General features: G+C 46.8%; 10 protein-coding genes across 10 annotated transcripts; 6 read left to right on the top strand and 4 right to left on the bottom strand.

Moving 5' to 3' along the window:
- Nucleotides 1-1,910: 1,910 nt before the first annotated feature.
- On the bottom strand, nucleotides 1,911-3,823 carry LY89DRAFT_696478 (uncharacterized protein; the record flags this gene model as incomplete). Its single annotated transcript, XM_018216840.1, has 8 exons — nucleotides 1,911-2,183; nucleotides 2,235-2,649; nucleotides 2,696-2,878; nucleotides 2,934-3,082; nucleotides 3,127-3,328; nucleotides 3,376-3,484; nucleotides 3,534-3,653; nucleotides 3,703-3,823. 8 exons carry the CDS (start codon nucleotides 3,821-3,823, stop codon nucleotides 1,911-1,913), a joined length of 1,572 nt encoding a protein of 523 aa, XP_018072398.1.
- An 824-nt stretch (nucleotides 3,824-4,647) lies between these two features.
- LY89DRAFT_683986 (non-hemolytic phospholipase C precursor) lies at nucleotides 4,648-7,468 on the top strand. The gene is made up of 7 exons (XM_018214791.1): nucleotides 4,648-5,330; nucleotides 5,383-5,647; nucleotides 5,811-5,934; nucleotides 5,985-6,374; nucleotides 6,428-6,634; nucleotides 6,684-6,790; nucleotides 6,840-7,468. The coding sequence occupies exons 1-7, from the start codon at nucleotides 5,128-5,130 to the stop codon at nucleotides 7,440-7,442; spliced, it is 1,899 nt and encodes a 632-aa protein (XP_018072397.1). The 5' UTR covers nucleotides 4,648-5,127; the 3' UTR covers nucleotides 7,443-7,468.
- A 323-nt stretch (nucleotides 7,469-7,791) lies between these two features.
- Nucleotides 7,792-8,434, bottom strand: LY89DRAFT_781143 (uncharacterized protein). Its single transcript, XM_018222453.1, has one exon. It carries the CDS (start codon nucleotides 8,347-8,349, stop codon nucleotides 7,831-7,833), a length of 519 nt encoding a protein of 172 aa, XP_018072396.1. The 5' UTR covers nucleotides 8,350-8,434; the 3' UTR covers nucleotides 7,792-7,830.
- Nucleotides 8,435-10,288: 1,854 nt separating this feature from the next.
- On the top strand, nucleotides 10,289-11,588 carry LY89DRAFT_583501 (GroES-like protein; the record flags this gene model as incomplete). The annotated part of the gene is made up of 3 exons (XM_018209215.1): nucleotides 10,289-10,570; nucleotides 10,625-11,269; nucleotides 11,325-11,588. 3 exons carry the CDS (start codon nucleotides 10,289-10,291, stop codon nucleotides 11,586-11,588), a joined length of 1,191 nt encoding a protein of 396 aa, XP_018072395.1.
- Nucleotides 11,589-12,762: 1,174 nt separating this feature from the next.
- On the top strand, nucleotides 12,763-17,150 carry LY89DRAFT_683984 (DNA-directed RNA polymerase II subunit RPB2). The gene is made up of 3 exons (XM_018214790.1): nucleotides 12,763-15,414; nucleotides 15,462-16,690; nucleotides 16,741-17,150. Exons 1-3 carry the CDS (start codon nucleotides 13,015-13,017, stop codon nucleotides 16,901-16,903), a joined length of 3,792 nt encoding a protein of 1,263 aa, XP_018072394.1. The 5' UTR covers nucleotides 12,763-13,014; the 3' UTR covers nucleotides 16,904-17,150.
- On the bottom strand, nucleotides 16,861-17,745 carry LY89DRAFT_781140 (uncharacterized protein). Its single transcript, XM_018222452.1, has 2 exons — nucleotides 17,519-17,745; nucleotides 16,861-17,450 (listed from the first exon to the last, which is right to left on the bottom strand). Exons 1-2 carry the CDS (start codon nucleotides 17,612-17,614, stop codon nucleotides 17,298-17,300), a joined length of 249 nt encoding a protein of 82 aa, XP_018072393.1. The 5' UTR covers nucleotides 17,615-17,745; the 3' UTR covers nucleotides 16,861-17,297.
- A 75-nt stretch (nucleotides 17,746-17,820) lies between these two features.
- LY89DRAFT_683982 (V-type proton ATPase-like protein subunit G) lies at nucleotides 17,821-18,839 on the top strand. Its single transcript, XM_018214789.1, has 6 exons — nucleotides 17,821-17,884; nucleotides 17,940-17,978; nucleotides 18,039-18,072; nucleotides 18,131-18,139; nucleotides 18,198-18,298; nucleotides 18,390-18,839. The coding sequence occupies exons 1-6, from the start codon at nucleotides 17,882-17,884 to the stop codon at nucleotides 18,561-18,563; spliced, it is 360 nt and encodes a 119-aa protein (XP_018072392.1). The 5' UTR covers nucleotides 17,821-17,881; the 3' UTR covers nucleotides 18,564-18,839.
- Nucleotides 18,840-18,990: 151 nt separating this feature from the next.
- LY89DRAFT_683981 (alpha/beta-hydrolase) lies at nucleotides 18,991-20,470 on the top strand. Its single transcript, XM_018214788.1, has 3 exons — nucleotides 18,991-19,288; nucleotides 19,339-20,077; nucleotides 20,127-20,470. The coding sequence occupies exons 1-3, from the start codon at nucleotides 19,159-19,161 to the stop codon at nucleotides 20,185-20,187; spliced, it is 930 nt and encodes a 309-aa protein (XP_018072391.1). The 5' UTR covers nucleotides 18,991-19,158; the 3' UTR covers nucleotides 20,188-20,470.
- A 637-nt stretch (nucleotides 20,471-21,107) lies between these two features.
- LY89DRAFT_746112 (uncharacterized protein) lies at nucleotides 21,108-21,545 on the top strand (the record flags this gene model as incomplete). Its single annotated transcript, XM_018221088.1, has 1 exon — nucleotides 21,108-21,545. The coding sequence occupies exon 1, from the start codon at nucleotides 21,168-21,170 to the stop codon at nucleotides 21,543-21,545; it is 378 nt and encodes a 125-aa protein (XP_018072390.1). The 5' UTR covers nucleotides 21,108-21,167.
- Nucleotides 21,546-21,997: 452 nt separating this feature from the next.
- LY89DRAFT_732729 (uncharacterized protein) lies at nucleotides 21,998-25,811 on the bottom strand (the record flags this gene model as incomplete). Its single annotated transcript, XM_018219724.1, has 2 exons — nucleotides 21,998-25,553; nucleotides 25,618-25,811. 2 exons carry the CDS (start codon nucleotides 25,809-25,811, stop codon nucleotides 21,998-22,000), a joined length of 3,750 nt encoding a protein of 1,249 aa, XP_018072389.1.
- Nucleotides 25,812-26,167: the final 356 nt, after the last annotated feature.

Below are 26,167 nucleotides of genomic sequence, written 5' to 3'. Positions count from 1 at the left end.
ATGGCATCTGTATGTAGTACTCCCACCATCTAGATTTATGAGGCTGTGCTTACGGAGAATGAAGATATTGTCCAACAGCAACGATACTAGTTGACCCATTCTCTTCCGTTAAATATATACTATTACCAACTATTACCGCACGATCTTGGGCTGGATGGTGAATTAAAAGCAAACTGAACTCTTCAAGCTTTAGCTATCTTGAATCATTTCAAGGTCTTACTCACACTATTACGTTTGTGGATATGTTGTTTTATTTCGTCAACAAAGAAAGTATCTTTCTGCTTGTATGCATCTTTGTCTATTAGAGGTCCACTTAGGTAGCCTCAACTCAGCACGAGCACGTGACTCCACCTCTGCTTTCTGGTTTGTTGCTTTGTGGATTATGAACAGTTCAACTCCTTCCTCAACATTTAGCTTGAACAATAGACATACCACAAAGGCATTGTTCTAATTGTCCGAACAATAGCCTCGACAAACTCAATAGCCGTATATCTCGACTTCCGCACTTACAACTTCATGATTAGAGGAGAACAGAGCGATGTATAAATAGCTAGTTTAGCCACATCTCGGAGAACTTACATTTAATCGTAATTTTTAATCATAGTTTCCATCCAAACCCCACGAGCCTTGAAAACACTTGCTTGTAGACAACTTTGCAATTCAGTTGCATAACCAACCTTGAGCACAGTAACACTTTTCAGCTCGCAAAACACCCAAGAAAGCCATTACCAAAATTTCTTCCTATCCATCCGAAGAAGAAGTACCCACAATCTCAACCTACATCTCCACCCACCGCCAACTCCCCCACGGCACCCCACCACAAATAACTCTCCACCAAAGAATCCTCTACAAACAGCAACGAGAAGCCTACCTAAAACAACTCAACTCCGACCATCGCAAATGGGAATGGCAATCGCTACAGCCTACCACGATGCCCTCTACACCTTCGGCCAACGAGAAGATGCTCTCCGAGAACCGCTCAACAGAGCCGAAGCCGCGGTCGCAAACGCGCAAGCGGAATGGATAGAGGTCCAAGTGCTTCGCGAGTACTACGTCAGTTCCCAAGAGCGCAACTTCTATATTAGTGTTATTAACGAGGCGAAAGTGGAACGGGAAAAGGTGAGGAGGGAACGTAGAGTTGCGTTGGAGTGGGAGAAGAGGGCGCTTTTGGCGTTTTATGAGGTGCAGAGTGGGTATGATAAGCAGGAGCTTGCCGATTTTCTGGCTTCGGTGGAGACGGGGGGGAGGAAGTTGAGGGAGGTGGAGGTGGGGATTGAGGATGATCTGAAGTGGTATGAGAAGAATCTTGGGATTGGGTAGGCTGGGCTGGTTCCTGTAAGTCCTTCCCTTTCCTTGTTTTGTCTTCAGGAGTTGGGAGGTCTTTTGTTGAGTATCGTTTGAGCGGGCCTTAAGTTAAGTCCCCTTCCATAGGCCCGGCAGGTCCTGTAAGTCCTATTTGTCCTATTTTCTTTTGTCTTCGGGAGTTCGGAGGTCCTTTGTTCAGTATCGCTTGAGCTGGCCTCAAGATCGGTCCTTGCCTTCTTATGTCTTCAGGATTCGGAGTCTTCGTAAATATAGCTCGAGCCGGCCTTGAGTACAGGATTGGAATGTGGGAGAGAGGCAAGGCCAAGGTTCCTGTAAGTCCTTTCCTTTCTTTTGTTTCAGTAGTTCGGAGGTGCTTTGTAAGTAATGCTTGAGCGGGCCTCAAGTCCAGTCCTCCCTTCCTTTGTTTGTCTTCAAAACTCGGAGTCCTAGTCCTTATAATAACACTCAAGCTGGCCTTGAAGTGTACGGCATAACAATGCCTTTCTTAGAACAATAAAATTTCCTTTGTAAACCACAAATCACACATATAATTTTCCATGCAATAGTGAAATGTGACTTAATCAACGTTGACCAGCCAATGCATCTTATGTGACTACAAAGCCCATCCCCATCCCAGTCCCAGCATGCCACAAAACATGACAATGAAAGAACCAGATCCCAAGGTTGTCAGCCCTAATTCTTAAAATCACGTATCCTCTTCTTGGGATATGAACCGTGTCCTTAAGTGGAGGATTCACAAGGTTCGGTTCTGGGTACATAAGTGCTGCGTCTGATGGGAGATCAAAGGGGTTATATGTTCGGTAGCCTGCTCGGCGAGGAAATGCGTGTCTCGTTAGGACGTAGAAATCATGACCATGCTAAGAAATATCAGTATATAATTTGGAATTCGAGAAGGAGAGGAAACTAACCAAGTGAAAGGGATGTCCAGCGTCCTTGTCGAGGTTATTCACAATAATATCAACCCATTCTCCATTTCCGTGTATCTCTGGCATAAATTGATGGTCGTCCCACTTGGATGTTGGTATGGAGATGAGTGGTGGGGATTGAGGGATCCAGTTTGTTCGATTCATGTAGGCCATGGGCACGTGGTCGTAATGTGCGAGCATTTCTATGTGTGTGTAAATGAGGATCGTTTGATTGGCAGTTGTGGGCATGGCTTGTTGTTGGAGACCTTTAGCGGTGGATAGGTCAAAGGAAGTTGTTGGCCATTGCACTTCCTGATCATCGGCAGCCGTAGACTCGTGGGAAGATCGAGTATTGGCAGGTGTGATGATTTCAATTGTTTGAGTTGCTGTCAATGCTAGATTCTGCATAGTGAAGAGTCTAAAAAGTGATCAGTACACTGAAAAGTAAGTAAGAGGAGCCTTACTCTGGATCAAGTATTATAGATATATTCTCGATCCCAGTAGAGGAGAGTATTAAATCCATCCGTTCACCTGGATAGAGAATACCAACTTCTGAGGCTATTACAAGATTGATTGGATTGCCGCCATCAATATGGACAACCTCCATCTTGCTATTGGGTATCGATATGTTGAGGCCTGCCATTGACCTTTTAAGATACGTTAGTAAAGTGAAACATATTTGTCAAGGAAGAGATTTGGTACCCGACATTGACAACTCGTAGCCTCGTTCTACCATTCCGTAGCCGCAGGGCCGGACGTTGAACATGTTCGCACTCTACTGGACGAGATGGCACAGCCATTGAACAGTCGAAAGCTCCAAAACCATTTAGCAGCAACGAATCTGGAACAGGCTTGAGATGTTAGTATGCTTCTTGCGGTATACAATACAACGTACTTCATGACCTGAACTCATGAACGTGAGATAGCTCGCTTGGACATCTATTGCTGACCGATGATACCAATCTCCGATGAGGAGAAGCTCTTCATGGTCATAATTAGACATCGCAAACCCTGTCGTGCTGTCCGAGATGGGCTCGTGAATGACGAGTCCACCATAGAGTCCATCACTTCTTTGAAGAGCCGAGTGCGAATGATACCTCATATACTGTCAGTACTTCGGTTATTTTTAAGGAAGAGGTCTTACCAGAAAGTGCCAGCTTGCGTACTTGAGAGATCATATCGATAAGTGAAGCCTTCTCCTGCTGGAATAGCATCTTGAGTAATTCCCACGACTCCATCCATCTCATTTGCTCCTGTCATGAACGATGAGTTTGAATCTCGACAACTATTTAGGAATCGTACCTCTCATATGTAATCCATGCCAATGAATAGCAACGCCTTCTGCATCTTCAAGATGATTAGAGACCACAATTTCCAGGGTATCTCCTGGTCTTGCCTCGATGATAGGCCCAGGAAACTCATCTGCCAACGCGGTCAACAAAGCAATGTGAAAGGGGAAGCTATGGGTTACCATTGACAAGATAGACAAGCTTACGCACGCCATCCGGAGATCTATATCCTTTTGTGATGTTCCAGTGAAGATGGATGGTCTTTGAGAAACGGCTATTGTGCTCTTCCGGGTGCAGAATCATGGAGATATCACGAATATACTCGGCGCCTTCATGACTGACATCGGACAGAAGAATTGGATGAAAGGTCCAATATTTTTGATATGTGACGATGAATAATGCAGTGCTTGAGAAGAGGAGCAGTAGCAGGAAGAAAGACGCAGCCCTGCTTGGACGATGCCGTCGCCAAGCAGCATCACTTGCCACCATAACTCTTTCCTAGTCTCTCTATCCAGGTTCGAACATTCTCAACCGTATTCCGTCAGAACACTTGGAGTCAAGACGGAAATCAGCTCATGTCGTTATCATCCAACATTGAATGCTTCTCATGACATTGAGTTTGAGTTCTCATGTGCGAAAGAGCAAGGATAGTTCCGAACTCCGAGCCAAACGATGCAAGCTTCTATGCAGCGAAAATGAAAGCTCACAATATATGTGGGCTGCTGAGGGGATGAATGCTTCCTGAACCGTGAACTTCAGAAATATAAAGTTGAGGAGGGATGGCGATCCTGCAGGAGTCTTTCTTGGGCCCCTGCTTCGCTTGTGCTTCACCCACGTGGGGAAATTTAACCTTGACCGCACTTCCATCTGCAATCCCTCCCCCCTTTTCATCCGATATCTCCTTTCGTCTCACCTCCCTATTTCATACAAGCTTCATGCAGAAACAGAGGATAGACTGTCACGAAAACGGTTCGCGTGGTTTTCTACATGTTATAATCGTGGTCGGCAGTTGAGGCCGTGCTCTTGAAAGCGTTGTTGATTGGAGAAAACCACCACTCCAGGAACCAGGAACGATCAGGGTCTATCGTGCTTACATTGATAATGCACCGGCAGAAGACCGAACTCATCATATTCAGCCAATGATATCAATATCTTCCCTCCCACCATTGCAGTTGGATAGAGCTTCAACGATGCAGAACATTGGAATTCGGTGGGGATCGCTGCATCCGCCAGCAACGTTACCTAGTGCCAATATACTGTATGAGAATTTCCATCGGCTCTCTCGGCTCACCCCTTACAGAAGCCAAGGAAGCCCTTGACGATTATTCTTTGAATTGGAATTACTTCTACTAGGTAGAGAAGCGTTGAAGCCTATTATGGCCTTCTTTTTGAAGTCGTGCTCAAACACATGATTCCGCTCCATGAGCCCTGGATTGATAATTCACATGGGACGAGCTTTTCGCTGCGAGATTTGCAGAGAAGATTGATTGGATACCGACTTTGTGGTCTCGAGATATAACCTGGTCTTCGTCCCTGAACAACTTCTTTGCTCGGATACCAGCCGAGACCACTTGCCCGCTGCGAAAAATCGAGTCGACTTGCACAAGATGGTGTCACGAAGCTTCACGACTTTGTTGGCCTTGGTTGTAGCGGCCTCTGCTGGCTCTTTGACAGATATCAAGCATGTAGTCCTTTTCATGCAAGAGAATCGAGCCTTTGATCATTACTTCGGGACTATGGCAGGTGTCCGCGGATTCTCTGATCCCAATGTTCAGTTTAATCCTAGCACTGGACTTAACACATTCCAACAGTGAGTCTTGCCGAAAATCTCAAAACAAAGTGACTTACCAAACATATCTTAGGAAAGTGAATGATGGCTTGTCACCATTAGCCACCTCACTTTTGCCATTCTACATCAACTATCTTGGTGGCAACTGGACAGCTGCTTCACAGTGTGCAAGCGGTGGCAGCAACTCCTGGTTTAACAATCACCTTGCGCTTAATGGAGATCTGAATGATCAGTGGGCCTGGGATAATACTGCCATGAGCTGGACCCACTTCAAGAGACAAGATCTTCCTCTCCACTTTGCTCTTGCCGAAGGATGGACTTTGGCTGACATGTATCAAGTGAGTTCAAGAATTTTCATCCAGGAATATCCCCAGAACTGTTCCCATTGTAGCGGCACTTTTCAAATAATTGCTGGAAATTCATACAACTCTTCAATGTATTTATGCTTTATTATTCTGTTTAAGCTTTCAGTCTGCGTTCTGATGAGTGTCCCGTCAATAGGAAGGAGTTATAGCTTCTACTTCGCCAAATCGTGTGACCTGGATGAGTGGCTCAATCAATTGTCCTGGTGGACCTCAAACTCCTGACCAGGGAGGAATTGTCACAGATAACAGTGAAGGGCCAGGTGAGCATCTTTCTCAACGCATGAACCAAGAAGCTAAATGCCTTTCAAAGGCTGTGAATCCCCGGGACTGAATTGTGAGCCTTTGTATTGGCAGACTGTGCCCGAGTTCCACCAGAATGCAGGAGTATCATGGATGGTTTATCAGGACGAAGATAATTTCGGAGACGACCTATTGATTGACTCATTCTATCAGTATCAGAATGCCCCAGCTGACTCTCCGTTAACGATGTACGGTGCATCATATCCTGGCTTGGATAAGTTCTACGCGGATGCAGCTGCTGGAACTCTTCCTCAAGTATCATGGATTGTTGGACCTGCGGAGCTAAGCGAACATGCTACGTACGGACCTCAGGATGGTGCATGGCTTCAAAGGCAAGTTGTTGAGGCGGTGGTGAATGGTGCTGCTTACAACGAGACTGTGTTGATGATTTCTTATGATGGTGAGTTTTGGAACATCTTGTCATACGCGGATTTGAGCTGATGTTGTACTCAGAAACTGGAGGCTGGGGTGACCACGTCACCCCTTTCCACTCTCCCAATGGTACCGCTGGAGAATGGATCGAGGATCCTTATGGTGCTGTAAACTACACGTATACTGGCCCAGGCTTCAGAGTTCCTTTAACTATCATCTCTCCATGGACTCGAGGAGGTCATGTCTTCACGGAACATGCTGACCATACTTCTCAAATCCTGTTCATGGGTAGGTTATCTTGTCAAGAAGATAGTAGACACCCTCTAATGGAAGACAGAGACGTGGCTCGAGGCGCTCGGATATGAAGGTGTCCAAACCACAGAAATTCCTGCTTGGAGACGAGCACATATGTCTAACCTCGTCAGCGCTTTTGACTTCGACAACGTAATTCTCTATTCTCGCTATTACTAAATGCTGCTGACACTGACCACAGCCGGACTACTCCATCCCAAGCCTCCCAGTAATCCCAACACCATCAACTGACTCTTCAGGAAACTACAACGCGGCATCAGTCTGCGAAGCTCTATACGGACACTACGGCCCGTCTATCCCCTATGGCCCCGAGAATGAGGCCCTCGACCCTTCCACCCTCAGCGAAGAAGGCTTCAAGTCTGTTCGTGGCTATTTAACCGAAGGCCGCTACCTCGTCTTCGAGATGAACGGCTTCGCACTCACAAACCCTAGTTCTAACGCCACTGATTTCACCGCCACAACATCAACTGCTACTCACAGCGATATTCATCACCGATGGGTAATTCACGCTACAGGAGGAACGGCCACAGATGGTGGAGCTGGAGCGGGGACGTTTAATGTCAGTAGTGCCTTTGACGGGAGGTATGTGAAGAGTCATACTGGTCTGGGGAAGGGAACTAGTGGTGCTGAGACGTATACTATTGCGGATTTGGGGAATGGACAAGGGTATTCTTTGATGAAGGAGAATGGGAAGTATCTTTCGATTGATCAAAGTGGAGTTGTGGATATTGTTGGGACGGTGCCTGTTGGGTGGCAGATTTGGAGTGTTACGTATCAGAGTTAGAATCAGGGGTAAGTAGTAATAATGACAATAGATGTGATTTGTTCACTGGTTTTGATAAGTGTAGGGATTTGGGTTCACAGTTGCATAGAAGTTGATATGTGGCTTTGGTAATCTACTTTCATTGTTTTCAGGTCTCATGCTGATACCATGATGGTAGATACTGTACAGAGCTGTAGTCTGTACTCGAGCCTAGCTCGAGCGATACACGCAGAGGGGTAGGGGGATGACAAAGGAAAAGAGGACTTACAACTTAGTTGACCGAAGCTCGATACCACTCGATATCCTCACCTAGCAACTCCTCCGCTCTCTCCAGCGCCGTTCGATCCACCGCCACTGTCTCCTCAAACAAAGTATTCCTCTTCTCCGCTCCATCCCTCTCCACCTCAAGTCAATCCTCAAACCTAGCTTCCAGCGCATCGATATGATTTCTAATGTAAAGCTTAGCTTCCTCTCGACGCTGCTTACCTTCATCCATACGCGCGACCTCAGCTCGGAATACAGAATCGCCAATCTTACCACGTCTCAGTCGTCCCTCCGCTTTAAGGAGCTCTAAGATGTCCTTAGCGGACTTCTTGTCTATGCGCTTAAGCTCGGCTTGTAGGGGTTGTTTGATGGTAGCATGGTGATTGAGAGTGCGGGCTACGAGGTCTTGGAATGCGTCGTTGGCTGTTTTGCGTTCTTGATCTAACTCGAGGAGTCGGGTGCGCTGTTTGGTTACTGCTTGGTGGAGTTCCACGAGGGACAACGGTCTGGCATGTGGCTTGTCGTGCGCTATGTTGAATAGGCAGAGCAGGCAGGAGGGGTGGAAGTAGGGGCCGGTGGTTGGCTTGTGGGCTGAGATGTAGGCGGATACTGAGGAGATGTTCTCCGGTTGGAGTTCTGGGGTGTTGGATGTGTTGTAAGACATTTTGAGATGTGGTATGTTTGTTGTTATCTGTAGAAAGTTACTTTTGTGCAAATGTGAGTAAGCGGTTGAGTACTTTGTGAGCTGGAGTTTGGTTGAGTTGAGTTGAATTGGATTGAATTGTGCTGGTTGTGCTTGCATTAACTAGTTATGTATCAATTCATAGTGCTGTTCATACATGCTCTATGAATCCCTGTTGTGTTCTTTTGGTGTGGAACAATAGACCATGAGGTAACCACGTTATCAAGCCTGGAATCTTTGGATGCATGGACTGATCAAATTGCTCAGGACACTGTTCGGCTTTTGTCCGAACAACTAGATCAATGCCTTTGTTATTGCCCCTTGTTCATGCTAGAGCAGTAAAGAGGTGTTTAAGAGGTATAATTGCGACAAAGGAATGCTTGGAAAGAACGAGCAGAAAGAGGAAAAACAAAGCAATTATACCCTACGTGATTTCATTCGAGTGAAGATGGGGGAATGCAAAAAGGAGATCGAGTGTATAGAAAGAAAATAGAAGACATTCTCTGTCTTGCACACCATAAGAGACATAGAAATGACATTGATAAGCTATTACCATTCTACACTTTTGCTTTCGTCCTGTTCTAGTTTCACCGGTCAATTTCGACAGTGGTCGAAGCCAAGGCTATTTCCTCCCTATTTTAGACAAAGAACATTCAAAAGAGGATTCGAGTAACTGAAAAGCGCCGTGAAAGGATAACAGGAAGTAATACTATTGTTCGACAGTTTGACTTCCTGAAAAAAAATTGTCTCAAGTCTTATGGACTTTATCATCAGAATTTGCAGTGCAGAAGGATGAAAATGAACAAAGCTTGTACCACAGAGAATCCGAATGAACGTAGTATTAGAAAAGAAAGACAGCTCATAATTGGTTGCTAGGTGTTCGCGAGTGGCTACATAGCTATCTCGCGTAACGACTAAAAATCCGGATAGTTCAGCTACCCGACCCGAGAATACCTCGCTGAATGCCGGGGGCCCTTGCAACGGCAATTATTCGGGTAGGGGAAAGTTCTTGCTCGATGGTGAACGTCCGAAAGATAAGAAAACGTCGAAGAAAGTCTCTGAGTAGATCTCTGAGACCATGGAACATTAATGGAAATTGACAACGAGTCAGATGCAGAGATATCTTGGCAGTCGCAAGTTTTTTTCGTCCAAAGTATGTCCGAACATAAGCAAACTGCAGTAGGTCGATTTTGAGTGCTGACATGGACGGGACTCGCCTTCTACAAATTATCGGGAACGGAGCTAATGCAGGGACTTGTACCAACATTCGGAGTTAGGTCGAGAAAGCACTCAGCTTGCAGCTTGCAATGATCGAAGACTAAGTTCGAGTGGCAAAGACTAGGTAGTTGGAGTTCAGTGTGATGCGGCCAACAAAAGTCGAAGGGCCTAAAGGGATGAACCTCGGCAAACTTTGCCGGGCTCCCATTAAAATACATGTAAGGTGGGGAAAAGAGCTGTTTAGTGACAAGAGAAATCCGTCTTCCAGAACAAAAGAATGTGTAACTTCCAAAACACCGTTACCTCCGCTCAATTGCATGCTTCCGCCTTGTGCTCGAAATTTTATCGGTGTTTGCATAGACCCAACCATCTCTCATCGGCCGAAATTGTTGTGTTGATTCGCCACCTGTATCGACATCATCACTCCATATTTCAAAGATTAATGCTGAAACACGCACGCTCCGGCAACAGTGTCTACCGCTCAGAAACACCAACATAATTGGAGAAGTCATTGAATGCCGGCACATATCGGTGTTAAGATAGAGGCCTGAACTGCTCTATCTGCGAAAAAGTGGCTCTGCATGCAGAAAGGCTTAATTTGTTCCCACTTAAAGCAAGGATTCGGAGAAGAAAGTCTGTTGCCGATTGCGTAGGTGGGCTCTTGAGTTTGAGATACGTAGCTTTCTAGAAGGATATATTAGTTATGGCTCCCGCGAAGTTTCCTGCATCTTCAGCAACTGAAAGAATTCTTACTCTCACAAATCATCTTAAAGAATCGCTGAATCCGGCAGACGATATACATAAAGCAAAAATGGCAGCACCGTACAAATTCCAAGGATGGTTGGGATTGGATAAGGATGCGACGAAAGGGAAGATGGTTTGGCAAGAATATGAGCCAAAAACGTGGACTGAGGACGACGTTGATATTAAGATAACTCACTGTGGGATTTGCGGATCAGATCTCCATACATTACGGTCTGGTTGGGTGAGTTTCTTCGCCACTGCAGGATTTGAGATCGAGATATTAACTAGTTGACAGGGAGCAACACTTTACCCATGCTGTGTTGGCCATGAGGTTGCTGGTACAGCCGTTAAGGTCGGAAAGAACGTGAAACACATCAAGGTTGGCGACCGCTGTGGTGTTGGAGCTCAGTCTGGGTCATGTCTAGACTGTGAAGAATGCGCAGATGGAAAGGAACAACACTGCAGATCCATGATTGGGACCTACAACGGAAAATACCCCGATGGTTCAAAGTCATACGGTGGCTACGCAGACTACTGCAGAGCTCCAGGACATTTCACCGTCAAGATCCCAGATGGTCTGACTCTGGAAGAGGCAGCTCCTATGCTTTGTGGAGGCATTACAACCTTCAGCCCTCTCGTTAACAACGGCGCTGGCCCAGGCAAGAAGGTCGGCATCGTAGGCGTTGGCGGACTGGGGCACTTTGGTCTGCTGTGGGCAAAGGCACTCGGATGCGACGAGGTTGTCGCTATCTCTCGATCGACCAGCAAAAAGGAAGATGCCATGAAAATTGGAGCCACCAAGTTCATCGCCACCGAGGAAGCTGGCTGGAACAAGAAGAATTCTTCAAGTCTCGATTTGATTGTATCCACTGTGTCCAGCCCGGATATGCCTCTTGCCGGGTATCTCCAATTGCTCAGAACAAATGGACAATTCATCCAGGTAGGAAACATTCCGTCCAAGATTTAGCTGTGAAGGCATCTAACATGGTACCCAGGTCGGAGCTCCCGAAGACAATATCCCCGCGTTCAATGCATTCGCTTTGATTGCCAAGGGATGCAAGATGGGTGGTAGCTGCATTGGTTCGCCAAAGGATATCGCAAATATGTTGGACTTTGCAGTGAAGAAGCAAGTCCACCCTTGGATTCAAGTTCGACCTTTGAAGGATGCCAATCAGGCTGTGGTGGACATGGAGGCTGGAAAGGCTCGCTACCGTTATGTTCTGCAGAATGAAGCCCACGCAGCCGCGCTCAAGGCGTAATGTAGCTCATTCATGATAAAAAAGAGTGATATTAGAATTGAATAGCGTAGAATGCTTTCTTTGCCGCATATACAAAGCAATGACGTTCTTTTTCTGTCTTGAGATTTGTAAGTGCAAGTCGTGTGCAACTCGCACATGTGAATCTAGACGCAAAATATCTAAATGGCAAGAGAGGACGAATATTATGATCAGGGTTTACACTGTAACTGGACAGGAGTTACGTTTTCATAGATCAACAACTGAAAAGGAAAATAAAGACTTGGGTATTCACGACGTAAATAAACATGCCTTGCAGACATGAGGAATATTCACTAATTCAAGCCCCCCCTTTCAGTCCGCATCTCAAGCGCCACTCAAAGTGAATTGTTCCTACAACCCGTTCGAGTCATCTTACTAGTGGCTCGGCTAATGACTATATATCGACATTGATCTGCGGGTTAGAAAAGCAGAATACAACGCATCTGCTGAAGAAGAATGAGCCGGGCGTCTGAGTGTTCTCGGATGGAATTTGCGGATCGGGATGGGGATCATGTAGTGATATACTAGTTTTAAGGTTGTCTTGGGTTTGGGTTTGTTGTCAAAATTATTTTAGTTGTTAACAAAAAGGGCGGAAGGGAGGCGAGAAGTGTATACAGTTGGGATGTCAGATAATAATTGTTTCGGAGCTTGTCCGACATAAATGGGTTAAGACCCAAGTGCTTTCGTTGCCTGCAGCCACATGAACTGTTATGTCAGCGACAGGCCACTGACAGACTCTCGTTATCATTGTTAATCATTCCTAAGCGCGGAATTTTCTTTCAATCAAGTTCCTTGTGCTCTATCAACTGAACGCAGCACGCAGCTTGAACTTTCAAGCCGAATGTCAAAATTGAACGTTCAAGTACGGATCAGGCGCCAAAAGTCAATGGCATAAATGGCATGAATGACATCCATATTAGGACGTTCTAGCGAACACTGGTTCTAACAGACTATAGAAGACTCGAAGAGCGTTTTGCAAGGATATTTTAATCCGCATTCACACTTATATTCAGAGAAATTGCCGAAGAGGTGAATTTCCAGATTGAGGCTGAAGCGAGCTTCGGAGTCGAAATAGACGCTAGCCTCAATAGGACTACGGTCTTTTGTCGCGAAGCCAAAACTATCTCAACTGCAGCGCGAAGGTAAGAATCCCCATCTTCTGTTTCTCTCAGGGCATCAACGTCAACAATCTGCCAGATTGCTGCGCGTACTGCTGAATTACTGTCATAACGTTTTGGTTCTTCATGTTGATTAGTTTTGGCAGCTGAACCTCGCAGACCGACGGCGACAGCCTCAAAGTCACTGAAGGTGACAGCCTGCGCGCCACCAGCATTCCTTTCTTCGACTTTTCCTTCCCTCGACCTCGACATAACTCGTAATATAACAGCACCGGCTTCTCACATACACAATGGCGGAATACGAAGAGGGTTACGAGTACGATGACTTCGCGGATGAGGAAGAAGAGGATACCAATATTTCGGCCGAGGATTGCTGGATGGTCATTCAGTCCTTCTTCGAATCCAAGGGTTTGGTCTCTCAACAACTCGATTCTTTCGATGAATTCGTCTCCACGACTATGCAAGAGCTTGTTGAGGAGAACTCGCAACTCACGCTTGATCAGAATTCCCCTCCATCCTCAGATGATAATCCCATCGCCCTCCGACGATATGAGATCAAATTTGGCACCGTCCTGCTGTCGCGACCAGCTATGACTGAAGGCGATGGCAGTACGCAAGTTATGCTTCCACAAGAGGCTCGACTGCGAAATCTTACCTACTCGAGTCCGCTGTACCTGGAGATGACCAAGAAAGTCTCCGTGGCTGTTGAACGACCTGTTCCTCTGAACGAGCTCGATGAAGAACAGCAAGAGGAGATGCAGCGCACTAATGTACATCCTACGCGCTTGATATGGGAAGACGAGGATGGCAATGGAATGGAAGGTGACAAAGATGAGAGAGCTCCCGATCGAGTCTTTATCGGAAAGTTGCCTATCATGTTGAAGTCGAAATACTGCATATTGAAGGACCTCGACGAGGATGATCTCTATGCCTGGAACGAATGCCCTTACGACCAAGGTGGATACTTTATCATCAACGGTTCTGAGAAGGTCTTGATCGCCCAGGAGCGTAGTGCCGCGAACATTGTTCAGGTCTTCAAGAAATCATTACCGAGTCCTACCCCATACATCGCCGAGATCCGCAGCGCCCTCGAGAAAGGTTCTCGGCTTATTTCTTCCATGACCATCAAACTTTTCGCTAAGGGGGACGGTCAACGAGGTGGCTTCGGCCAAACAATCAAATCGACACTACCCTATATCAAGAGCGATGTTCCAATCGCAATAGTCTTCCGTGCATTGGGCGTCGTCTCAGATGAAGACATCTTGAACCACATTTGCTACGATCGAAGCGACTCTGTTATGCTAGAGATGCTCAAGCCCTGTATCGAAGAAGCTTTTGTCATCCAGGATCGAGAGGTTGCGTTGGATTTCATTGGTAAGCGTGGCAACAGCCAAAGTCTTACGCGTGACAAGCGCATCAAATACGCCCGAGATATTATGCAGAAGGAATTGTTGCCCCATATCTCACAGGCAGAGGGTAGCGAGACTAGAAAGGCTTTCTTCTTGGGCTATATGGTACACAAGATGTTGCAATGTGCTCTTGGTCGCCGAGAAACCGATGATCGAGATCACTTCGGAAAGAAGCGCTTGGATCTGGCTGGTCCTTTGCTGGCAAAACTCTTCCGAGCCCTCTTCAAGAGATTGACTTCAGATGTCCAGAAGTACCTCGCTCGTTGCGTTGAGAACAACCGCGAATTCAATCTGACTCTCGGAGTGAAGGCGACCACGATCACCAATGGCCTTAAATACTCCTTGGCCACCGGAAATTGGGGAGATCAAAAGAAGGCTGCTAGCTCGACTGCTGGTGTGTCTCAAGTGTTGAACAGATATACTTTTGCTTCGACACTTTCCCATCTTCGTCGCACCAACACTCCTATCGGACGTGATGGTAAGATTGCCAAGCCCAGACAATTGCACAACACACATTGGGGATTGGTCTGCCCTGCCGAAACTCCTGAAGGTCAAGCTTGTGGTCTCGTCAAGAACCTGGCTCTCATGTGCTATGTCACCGTCGGTACTCCCAGCGAACCTATCATTGAATTCATGATTCAGAGAAACATGGAGGTCTTGGAAGAATATGAGCCTCTACGTTCTCCCAACGCTACCAAGGTCTTCGTTAATGGTGTATGGGTTGGTGTGCATCGTGACCCTGGGCATTTGGTCAAGACTGTACAGCATCTTCGTCGATCTCATTTGATCTCCCACGAAGTGTCTCTGATTCGAGATATTCGCGACAGAGAATTCAAGATCTTTACAGATGCTGGTAGAGTGTGCAGACCTTTGTTCGTGGTCGACAACGACGTCGATAGTGCTAACAAGGGCAACTTGGTCTTAACTAAGGACCACATTCATCGCCTTGAACAAGATCAGTCAACACAAGGCATGGATCAGGCTTCACGCGATTCAAATGGCTACTTTGGATTCCAAGGTCTTATTGATAATGGTGTGGTAGAATATGTGGATGCAGAGGAAGAGGAGACAATCATGATTGTTATGACACCCGAAGATTTGGACATCTCACGGCAATTGCAAGCCGGGTACCAGTTTGCCCCGGAAGAGAACCCCGATCTCAACAAGCGTGTGAAGGCTCCGATGAATCCTACAGCACACATCTGGACACATTGTGAGATTCATCCTAGTATGATATTGGGCATTTGCGCCAGTATCATTCCATTTCCTGATCACAATCAGGTAAGTTACGTGACTTCACTTTTGCATGCGTTATTGACAACGGTTAGTCTCCTCGTAACACCTATCAATCAGCTATGGGTAAGCAAGCTATGGGAGTCTTCCTCACCAATTTCGATCAACGCATGGATACTATGGCAAACATCCTATACTACCCTCAAAAACCCCTTGCTACTACCCGTTCCATGGAATTCTTGAAATTCCGAGAACTGCCTGCTGGTCAAAATGCCATTGTGGCCATCGCCTGTTACTCGGGTTACAACCAAGAAGATTCCGTGATCATGAACCAGAGTAGTATTGATCGTGGCCTCTTCCGCAGTTTATTCTTCCGTGCTTACACGGATCAAGAGAAGCGAATTGGTATGAACGTCGTCGAGCAGTTCGAGAAGCCTTTCAGGTCCGATACACTCAGACTGAAGCATGGTACATATGACAAGCTCGATGATGATGGAATTGTTGCCCCTGGCGTCCGTGTGTCTGGAGAGGACATCATCATCGGAAAGACTGCTCCTATCCCCCCTGATGCCGAGGAGATGGGCCAGCGCACAAAAGCTCACATCAAGCGTGATGCTTCCACCCCACTTCGAAGCACCGAAAATGGAATCGTTGACCAGGTGTTGATCACAACCAATGCCGAGGGTCTCCGCTTTGTTAAGGTCCGTATGCGTACAACCAAGATTCCTCAGATTGGAGATAAATTTGCCTCTCGTCACGGACAAAAGGGTACCATTGGTATCACATATAGACACGAGGATATGCCGTTCACCAGACAAGGTATTGTGCCTGACTTGATTATCAATCCTCACGCTATTCCGTCGCGTATGACCATTGCCCATTTGATTGAATGCCAATTGAGCAAGGTTGGAACTCTCCGAGGTCTTGAGGGTGACGCAACTCCTTTCACTGAGGTGACCGTCGACTCCGTCTCTAAACTCTTGCGAGCTCATGGATATCAATCTCGTGGCTTCGAGATCATGTATCACGGCCATACTGGTAGGAAGCTCATGGCACAGGTATTCTTGGGTCCCACATACTACCAACGTCTTCGCCACATGGTCGATGATAAGATCCATGCTCGAGCTAGAGGACCGCTTCAGATCTTGACTCGTCAACCAGTGGAAGGTCGTGCACGAGATGGTGGTTTGCGATTTGGAGAAATGGAGCGTGATTGCATGATTTCTCACGGAGCTGCTGCCTTCTTGAAGGAGAGATTGTTTGAGGTCTCGGATGCCTTCAGAGTCCATGTGTGTGACATCTGTGGACTGATGACTCCGATTGCGTAAGTTTTCGTTTTACTTTTGCAATGATCGAGTACTAATTTTGATGCAGCAAACTATCCACTCAATCTTTCGAGTGTCGACCCTGCAAGAATAAGACGAAGATCTCTCAGATTCACATCCCATATGCTGCAAAGTTGCTGTTCCAGGAACTAGCATCTATGAACATCGCATCTAGAATGTTTACCCAGAGATCTGGTATTTCAGTTCGCTGAAAACCGAGAGGGGAGAGGTGAGAATGTACAGGAAATGGGGTTGCGCGGTGGTGGTCTTTGCATATCACGGCGTTTGGGATGGAGCAAGACTGCCTCAAAATGGATGACTGCATATTTGGTTGCGTTCGTTTGCGGCGGAGAAAAGGGACAAGCGAGATTTGGGATGCGTGAGACCCTAATGTACCATATCTAGATTTCGGGGGAGATCATACAGATGAGCTAATGACAGAATGACCATTCTATCAGCACCCGACTCCCATAATGCAGTATTGAAACCTTGCTCGTTCGGCACAGTGAAGATGACCTGATCCCATCCAACGCCTGGAATGCTCGAGGTACTTGTACAGTTTATGATACTATAAAGAGGAGAGATTTGTAGAGCGTAGCCGCCATTTCACCGTGGCTTCTCCAACACTGTCCCTCCATCATGTACACTTTGCACCTTCTTATATTCCTCTTCCAACGCCCTTTGCAAATCGAAATCGAGCTGGCGTTCCTTCTTGACTCGTTGTTGCTCCACGTCTCGTACTACGCCTGCGTGCATTGCCTATACATTGCATTAGCACCATATCATGCACAGCTCCCTCAGGATCGCTGAAGAAACTAGGGACTTACAGCTTTCTCAGCTTGTTGCCCATAATGTACAAACACAATCGTAGCAGCAGCGAAGGCCGTCGTGCCCGCCAGAGTAAGTTTCGCCGTGCGAGACATTGTTGCAATCCCCAATCTTCTCCTGTCCGATTATCAAGTCCTTGTAAAAGTGAATGCGTGATCTCAATCACAGTTGTGCAGCTCCCCAAAAAGTTGAGAACGACGGGGTTCACAAGCGGAAGTTGCCGTGCAGGGATTCGGAGCTTCGTTGCTTTTGGTGCGAGGATCTGGAGCTACATTAACTCGACTGTTGACTGTTGCACGTCCGACGATAACGAGCTTTACGAACACCTATCCAGCTGAGAATTCTTTACGGAGGATTTAAAGATGGTATGTTTGTTCTGGGTGCGATTTGAGGATCGGGAGCTAATGGCGGGGAATATAGTCGGCTCAGAACTCTGCGGGTATTCAGACCCTTCTCGATGTATGTATGCTTGGATTTGGTTGAGGGTTGGGGAGGGGATAGGTGCTGATGGTTTGGTAGGCGGAGAGGGAAGCTCAGAAGATTGTTCAGAGAGGTAAGTTCTTGTTGCTTGAGGGAGCTCAATTGGATTATCTTTGCTAATGTTTGTGCAGCCAGAGAATGTGAGCCAGCTCCATGAAATGCCAGATCCCGTTCGAAATCACCAGCTGACCATATCAGACCGTACAAAGCGAGTAAAGGAAGCCAGGGACGAAGCAAAGAAGGAAATCGACGCCTACAAGAAGAACAAGGATGATGAGTTCAAGAAGTTTGAGTCTGAGGTATGCTTGGCATCTTCTTTGTCTCCCATGTCCCTATCTGCTGCCATGATATTGCCAAAGTCTCTGCAAATTGCTAAAATCAAATCTACAGCACACCAGCGGAAACAAGAAAGCCGAAGAAGATGCAAATAAGGAAGCAGAGGTCAAAATGAAGGAGATCAAAGAGGCTGGCAAGAAGGGTCAAGACGAAGTTGTCAAGGAACTACTGAAGGCTGTCTTCGATATCAATCCTGTTGTCCCAGATCGTATCGAAGTTCCAAAATAAGTCGCGGATTGAGATCCATCATGGTTGGGGAAAGGATTATATGACCTAGAGAGACGCCGGGCTTCACAGATATCAGCGTAGGTCTTTGAGCTGCTTTTACGTTTGGAAGGGGACTTGGGCATGGGATTGAGGGTGGTGATGAGCTGTATAGACTACTAGTAGCTGGCAATTGCAATTGCACGAAGATATCCATTCAAGAGCTTTGAGAGTTATCTCTGCTTTCTTCTACTTTTTGCCTGCTTCCCCAAGCAAGCTTTATGACAACTTGAACCACACACCATAGAGTCCAATGTACAAACAGCTTTCACCCAGATGCTCTTGAAATAGGTGCCTATCAAGACCCCTCAGCCTCATGTCACATGTATAGTTGCAGGGATCTATGCACGACGTCACTGTCACTTGTCGTGAAGCTTCAACACTATTCTTTAACGCGACTTCCTCACCATGGAAATTCACAACCAAACTCAATGTATAGCCTCCAGCGATGACATATCTGGTAGCTCGTGCAGCAACCACGAGATGTATTCTCCGAAACGTGCCACGAGCAAAACTCGGCGGCAGCATTCCTCCTCATCCTTACCTATTATGCATACCAATGTCCTTCTCGACATGCTGCTGTCGCGGTCAACGAGCTGAGAAGGAAAAGAAGACTGATTCGGATCCGAGGATTAATGATATAGGGAGGGCGATCGAGGATGATTATGCTACTATTCGACAGAATTATGGTGATTTTCCAATTAGCAATGGGAGGGAGAAGTGAGCTGATGAGTTACAGCTACACCTAAAAACCCAATTGTCCTCGCACACGGCCTCCTTGGCTTCGACGAGCTGCGATTAGCTGGTAACCTACTTCCGGGAGTCCAATATTGGCGAGGCATAACGGAAGCCATGCGTGCAAATGGTATCGAAGTCATCCTCACCACCGTTCCAGCATCTGCCAGTATCGAAGAACGAGCTGCCAAGCTGAGTCAAGATATAGCTACCAAAGCTAATGGAAAGAGCGTCAATATCATTGCACATAGTATGGGAGGTCTGGATGCTCGGTACATGATCTCTCGACTGAAGCCTGACAATGTCGACGTTCTTTCCCTTACCACAATCGCAACCCCACATCGAGGATCCTACTTCGCCGATTACATGTTAAGGGAACTAGGACCTTTATACCTGCCCCAGATATACAAGTTTGTGGAGGGTTTGGGATACAGTACTGGTGCCTTCAGTCAATTGACTACGAAATACATGCTGGAGGAATTTAATCCAAAAACTCCTGACAAAGAAGGCGTAAGGTACTTCTCATATGGAGCTACAGCACACCCAGGATTCCTAAGCGCTTTTCGGAAACCACATAAGATTGTTGAGTCAATGGAAGGACCGAATGATGGCTTAGTTTCAGTGGAAAGTGCAAAATGGGGAACGTACAAGGGGACTCTGGTTGAGGTTAGCCATTTGGACCTGATCAATTGGACGAATAGGTTGAGATCGTTCTTTTGGTCGGTGGGCGGGTATCAGAAGAAGTGGGTGATACATTCTGTGAATTGTGGTGTTTTGGCTGACTCGCCGCAGGTTTAATGCTGTTGCGTTCTACTTGGATATTGCAGACATGCTTGCTAAGGAGGGTTTATGAAAATCTTCTCTCTCCTAGAATTAGAAAATTGAATGTCCCGTAATTGGTTGACATTCACGATAGAGTAATTGTAACTCTGCACCCTGAAGTTACTGCACTGTCATTATCCTTGATCTTTTTTGATATCGCACTCTTATGCTTTTTGGAAAATTGGTCCAAAGTCTGTCAGTTAGAATTCATTACATGGCTATTCTCTTGTCTTCTTTTCTGAGTGACGATGGTCATGGGCCAGACCATCGAGTTGGCGCCTGAATCGGACATGGTCTGGCCACCTCTTCCTCCTGTCAAGGCTGTTTCCAACTCTCTGTCTCACGTAGCTCGTACTGTAACCAACGCCGCCTTTGCTCATGCTCGACTCAGGGCCAGCTTAGCGCAGGCTTAGGCTTGCTCAGGTTTGCTCAGGCCTGCTGACTCTCTCTATACGCTTATTAGAGACCACCTAAACATGGTTTATAGCTTAAATGTAGTATTCTGGTGCGATGTCATCCGAGTTCAGTCGTCTTGTAAGCTAGGAATGTGCGCAACAGGCTCGCGATGAACAAAAACAGCAGGACTAATTAAGCTACGAATGCTCACCAAATGCAGCTATACTAAAGTAGTAGACTATAGTAAAAAAACCTTCAAATTTATGTAATAATAAACGCGAGTTTCCGCTCCATCTGTAAGTCATGTTGGACTACCTTTTGCGACTTTTTGTCGTTGAGAAAATTGTGGAGGAAAACAGTCAATATTTTATCGTGTTTTATATTATTAAATTCGTGATAATATGATTACTTCTTCTTTGTTCGAGTATTAATATTAATTAACTATTGTTAATACTAAATCCGGCGTCTTAAGACTAGAATATTTCTCTTTGTTTTACTATAACCTTTGTCCCCTGCTCTCATTAATTCATATTGCAAACATCAAACCCCACAGTCATTCAATCGAAAAAGTTTCACACTTCGTAAGACATTCAAGACTAAAAGTAACACCTAAAAATGGGGTTTCTACCAACAGCCCTCCTATCAATAACTCTCCTTAACCTCACAATCCTCGGCATCCTCTTCCCGTTTCTAGGAATATCCATTGTCTCGACACTCTTCGTCGTCGGATCATTACTCATTTCTCTTTACACAGGAGTTTCTATCGTCACACTCGTTTTTGAAATCTTATCTTGGGTATCGGAGACAGGAGTGGTGTGGAGGGGCGTCTCGTACAGTAGGAAGGTGGAGAAGAAGGGGAAGAAGGTTAGTTGGAGTACCGAGAGGGAGGAACTGGATGAGAATGGGAGGAAGTGGACGAAGGTTGATGATGATGCTGGGGAGTGGACGGAAGATGAGGATGAAGATGATTGCGTAGATTATTGTGTAGATTGAGAGTTGGACTTTGGTAAAGGCGAGACAAATAATCATCCTGATACTGATTGCACTTGGTGGTATGGTTCAGAACACGATGCAAAGCAATCATGTAGTCATGTAGGTTCATTTCATAAGCTAAAGAATACAAATGCTAATGCAAGCATCGAGTTGTCCAAGCCCAGGGTATGTGATAGCAAATCCAGTCCAGTTCACTCCTGAATCCCGCACATCAACAGACCAAGCAAACAACCCCCGAAAGCAAACGCCAAGCTTAGCCAAGCTCTTTGTCCAGACTCCATCCCTTTGCAATTCGCAGACTTTCCATGCTAAACCCTGTACGCCGATCCAAGAATGCATGCAATCAGCCACCGTCTGATGTTAAAACTTCGATACAAGCCACTGGAAAAAAAGCGCATATTAGATAAAAACAAAATGGCGGAGAAAAGACTATTTGGACAAGGTCATGAAATTCAATCATCAAGAGATATCACCTCGACTACCTTCTTCGCCTGGACCTTTTGAGCCGCCGAAGCTCTCCTCAATGCTCCATCTCCGTCGCTGGAATAATCGCTGTCTTCGCCGTCATCTGAAGGTTTGCGCTTCTCGACTTTGGGACGCCAATTGCCAGTAGCATCCATCAATATAGCTTTGACGTCTTCTAGCTCTCCTTGTTCTTGCAATGTGGCTCTGACTGACACGAGAAAGTCGTCAATCTGTAAGCTGTAAGGGCGGGCATCCTTGCCACACAATGGGCACTTCCAAACATCTACCATGCATGGCTGCTCTGGACGTTTCGCCTTGCTGTTGCGAGTCATCAAGAAGACTTCAAGGTCAAAGCATTCGCGGTGTAAACAACTACTACCCCTGACAGGTGTCTCGAATACTTTTGAAGTAAAAGGGTCGGCAAGGTCAATAGAGAGGTCGCCAACTACCATAGCGACATCATCGTCATCACCACTCGGGCCCACAAGACTCTTCTTGATCTTGTTCAATGTATAACTCGCAGGTATCCGGTTGTTGTAACACAATTCTAGAATCTGATTGTGACGGAGGATCTCAATGATTTCAACTGCCAAGAAGTAGTTAAACTCCTTCATCTTGGTTCGACCTTTGAGGATGGATAAGGTAACTAGATTGGTTGAATTGGGCGCAGAAAGTTTGACAAAGTGTGTTATGTCGAGGGGTAAGTCCTTGCCGTGATGATTTTTTCGCCGAATTTCCAGCTGTTTCTTATTGATAGCCAAAGAAGCACTTTCAGGCCAGACTGTATCAGCCACAACCCAGTCAGCAATAGTATATTTTGTGTCTGTCCTCCTCGCTTGCACACACCGTAAACGGTACTGAAGTGTGCCTTGTCTGAACTCTCGGGTTGCAACCTGCCCATTGCCATGTAGAATATCATTGGGGGCCTTGGCGAGGTCGTGCGCTGGAATCGCAAAGTCAAATCTCGACAGCGGACTTGACGAAGAGATTCTGGTCGGTGCCAGCACAAAGCCACGAACGACTTGGTAGTATCGGGTTGCAGGATTTTCTTGAGACATGCTCGAGTAGGGGACTCCAGCAGCGACAAGTCGTGGACTGCGGATATGTGCCTGGTGTAAAGCCGTCACATCAGGATTTTGTGGCTGTTGGGGATGGACATAATGCAATGGGGGAACGAGAGATCTTTGCAGAACAGGCTTTTGACTGTACGCATAAAGCTCGGCGTTAGCGGCTTGCGACAACAACTGGCTAGATAATGCAGGTGCAGCGTGAACGATTTGCGGTCGATGGCCATTGCTAATGACACTGTTGTTCCGCTGTTGTTGTTGTTGTAGTTGGCTTACTACTGGGTTGCTGTCTCGTCTTGTCTGGACGGTACGATTCATGTGGAGAACTTGGCGGCTTAGTTCTTGCTGTATCTGCTGCTGTTGTTGTTGTTGAGTCGCTTGCTGTGCTGGAGGGGTATGTTGAATGTAATTATTCTGTGCCCACTGCTGGTTATTATTCTGCTGTTGGTATTGGGCCATCATGTGCTGTTGCTGTTCTATGATCTGCACGCGTTGCTGTGTTGCTGGATCGACTTGCTGCAGTATGGGGTTGTGGTAGTAAGGCGCAATGGGATGAGCTCCTAATTGAGGTGATCCGGCCTGCTGGGATCGCATTTGAACATTACTTCTCCCAAGTGAAGGAGATGGGAAGTTCTGTTGAACAGGCGAGTGCATAGACAGACCTTGAAGAAGCGTCGGGCTTGGCGTGTTCGTATAGCCCCGCTGAGCTCCCACACTTGGTGGCCTACTGCCGACCATTGGCGAATTCGAAGGGCCGTCCGTAGCTCTTTGCAGTCGAGGGGGCAATGCATTGGCGAATTGCTGGTGTCCAGGAGCAACAGGACTTGGCATATTTTGATTCCAATTTCCTTGATTGCCAGTTTGCTGAGGTTGAGGTATCGGAGAACTCATCATCACACCCGGTTGAGTATAATCGTTGCTGGGGACTACTGGTGTGGGTATACGGGACCCCGAAGAAACTGCTGAAGATTGCCTCTGCTGGATCAATTGATTGTGAAGAAGGATGTATTCACTTGCAAGCGCTCGATTTCGGTCTTGAACCTCTCGTGCTGTAGGCGGGCGTGCAGTGTTATATCGAGCAGCCAGCGCTTGATGTTCTCGTTGATCCCTTTTGAACATATCCTCCATCTGCGTACCTATCTCTTCGTCCCTTATGCCTAAATTCCGGCGACTTGCAGTGAAGACCACCCCCTGGAGAATGGGCGACAGCAAGCCCATACGTTGAACGAGTTCGTCCACAAGAGGTGGATACCCTCTGGTAGAACATTCGTTAGACAATGCACCCCAGTCCGAGGCCAGTCTACTCAAGAATGTCCCAACCTCTGTCACAGTCCTCCGATAAGGGTCTGATGATTGTAATAGGTGACGCAATGGACTGGGGAACTCAGAGAACCATTTTTTGTGGTTAGGTGCGAGTGCATCGTTTTCTCTAATCAACTGCCCTAAGATTCTGAAGGCGACCTGTAAGGCTTGGGCATTTGGATACCCAATAATGCTAACAACCTGGTTGCGGTCAACATCCCAGCAGCAAAATACCTGATGCAGCGCAACATAAAAGGCATCTTCCCGATTGCAGGCATCTGTAAGTAATTGAAAGCGAGGCCGCTCGAGGCCAGTGTTTAGGTTCATATAGCCCCCAGCATTCTTGATATGCTGTTCTATCAGGTTCACCCTTGGTTTCAAGGAAGGCATTGCAGCCGGTTGAATCCGTTGTCGTTTGCGTGGGTTTGTAGGAGCTGCACTAGGAGGAGGGTGATGGGGTCTACCCTCCATTTGTGGTTGTGCAAGAAATGCTTCAGACGAAGGATATAACCTTGCTCCAGACTGCGCTGATGTAGATGGAACGCCTATATTAGCTTGTGGAGAAGCAATGTTGCTTTGCATGGGACTTGGAAGCTGAGCTTGCTGAGTTTGCCTTGACGAAGCTTCTTGGATCTGAGTCTGCGGTCTCGAAGCTTGTTGTCCTTGGCTTAGCGCACGTACGGGACCAGGTCGTGCAGGGAGTGAGTTTGTCTGAGGATATCCTCGATTCAAGCCTGTAAAATTATGCTGTTGGGTTGGAGGGGTCTGCGTATGTGCTAGGACTTCCACTTCTTGCTGTCGATCTGAAGGGAGTAGTACTGAGGAGGGTAGCGGCGGGATATTATCGGTCATCGTAGTTGGTGATTCAGCGACTCCTGTTGAATTGGTGAATGATTTATTAAGTTGAGGAGGGGACGAGTTTGATAGGGGAGGAGCTGGTGGAGCTTGATTGAGCGATTCTTCGAAAGATGTTGTCGGGGGAAGTTGGATGTCAAAATCTGTAGAGGAGGGTTGTTGGATGTGTGTCGAGGGAGCGATTGTGGTCGAGGAAGGTCGCCTTGATTCTTCTCGATGTCGACCCCGTTCCGCCTGAACTCCATTGACAGTTGTATGTGGAAGAACTGGACTTGGTTCATCGCTTGGGGCTGGGGAGGGTAATATCGTCGCTGCTATTCTAAAATTGAGGTTAGAAGGGGTTCCAACTCAAGATTCACTCGTTGCCAGACTGTGTAACATACATCTGCGCCGACGTTACCTGCGGTACGGAGGTTCTCGACGCACTCGTACGAGGGGTTGGGCGTACTGGAGCACCCACGCCAACCATCCATGACTTCTGTCGAGCCCCTCCAAAAAGTGTATTCAAAGTAGCGTTGGAGGTATCCACGTCCCGATCAGACACTGGTGGTCCGTCTTTATCTGGAGGTCGCCGCATCTCTCAGCAGATCGTTCGAGCTCGAGTGGACATTGGAGATGAAGTCATCGAAGAGACGGTTGTGCTTGAGAAGAGTCAGCCATACGCTGGTGGGGGAGAGTGAAGTGAGGCGGCTCACCGATCAGGTTGCCGAAGCGTGAGACAAGGCTCGGGTGAAGTACAGTAGTATCTCGCCCTTCGGTCGAGACTCAAGCAGGCAGATAGCAAACTATGGTGAGGAAGCAGAATAAAAATTGTGAAGAATATGGCAAAGTGGGAAACTTGGAGGTATCACTTGTGAAGGGAGGCGCAAAACAGTCTTGAAGATATTAAGTAAGAGACTATCGGCGTGATTGGGATTATTGAAAGAGGACAGT

This window comes from Mollisia scopiformis, assembly GCF_001500285.1.
Source record: "Mollisia scopiformis unplaced genomic scaffold LY89scaffold_10, whole genome shotgun sequence".
Lineage (NCBI taxonomy): Eukaryota > Fungi > Ascomycota > Leotiomycetes > Helotiales > Mollisiaceae > Mollisia > Mollisia scopiformis.
This window is presented reverse-complemented; position numbering and strand designations above follow the sequence as displayed.

What these genes read in the sequence shown, in the direction of transcription:
- LY89DRAFT_683982 (XM_018214789.1), top strand. An exon ending in GTATTCAGACCCTTCTCGAT is followed by an intron (nt 17,979 to 18,038) that starts GTATGTATGCTT and finishes ATGGTTTGGTAG; the next exon opens with GCGGAGAGGGAAGCTCAGAA. An exon ending in TCAAGAAGTTTGAGTCTGAG is followed by an intron (nt 18,299 to 18,389) that starts GTATGCTTGGCA and finishes TCAAATCTACAG; the next exon opens with CACACCAGCGGAAACAAGAA.
- LY89DRAFT_683986 (XM_018214791.1), top strand. Translation starts at nt 5,128, where the DNA reads ATGGTGTCACGAAGCTTCACGACTTTGTTGGCCTTGGTTGTAGCGGCC. An exon ending in AGATAACAGTGAAGGGCCAG is followed by an intron (nt 5,935 to 5,984) that starts GTGAGCATCTTT and finishes TGCCTTTCAAAG; the next exon opens with GCTGTGAATCCCCGGGACTG. An exon ending in GTTGATGATTTCTTATGATG is followed by an intron (nt 6,375 to 6,427) that starts GTGAGTTTTGGA and finishes TGTTGTACTCAG; the next exon opens with AAACTGGAGGCTGGGGTGAC.
- LY89DRAFT_781143 (XM_018222453.1), bottom strand. Translation starts at nt 8,349, where the DNA reads ATGTCTTACAACACATCCAACACCCCAGAACTCCAACCGGAGAACATC.
- LY89DRAFT_683984 (XM_018214790.1), top strand. Translation starts at nt 13,015, where the DNA reads ATGGCGGAATACGAAGAGGGTTACGAGTACGATGACTTCGCGGATGAG. An exon ending in CATTTCCTGATCACAATCAG is followed by an intron (nt 15,415 to 15,461) that starts GTAAGTTACGTG and finishes GACAACGGTTAG; the next exon opens with TCTCCTCGTAACACCTATCA. An exon ending in GGACTGATGACTCCGATTGC is followed by an intron (nt 16,691 to 16,740) that starts GTAAGTTTTCGT and finishes ATTTTGATGCAG; the next exon opens with CAAACTATCCACTCAATCTT.
- LY89DRAFT_781140 (XM_018222452.1), bottom strand. Translation starts at nt 17,614, where the DNA reads ATGTCTCGCACGGCGAAACTTACTCTGGCGGGCACGACGGCCTTCGCT. An exon ending in GGCAACAAGCTGAGAAAGCT is followed by an intron (nt 17,451 to 17,518) that starts GTAAGTCCCTAG and finishes TGCAATGTATAG; the next exon opens with GCAATGCACGCAGGCGTAGT.
- LY89DRAFT_683981 (XM_018214788.1), top strand. Translation starts at nt 19,159, where the DNA reads ATGTCCTTCTCGACATGCTGCTGTCGCGGTCAACGAGCTGAGAAGGAA. An exon ending in TACTATTCGACAGAATTATG is followed by an intron (nt 19,289 to 19,338) that starts GTGATTTTCCAA and finishes GATGAGTTACAG; the next exon opens with CTACACCTAAAAACCCAATT. An exon ending in GTGGGCGGGTATCAGAAGAA is followed by an intron (nt 20,078 to 20,126) that starts GTGGGTGATACA and finishes GACTCGCCGCAG; the next exon opens with GTTTAATGCTGTTGCGTTCT.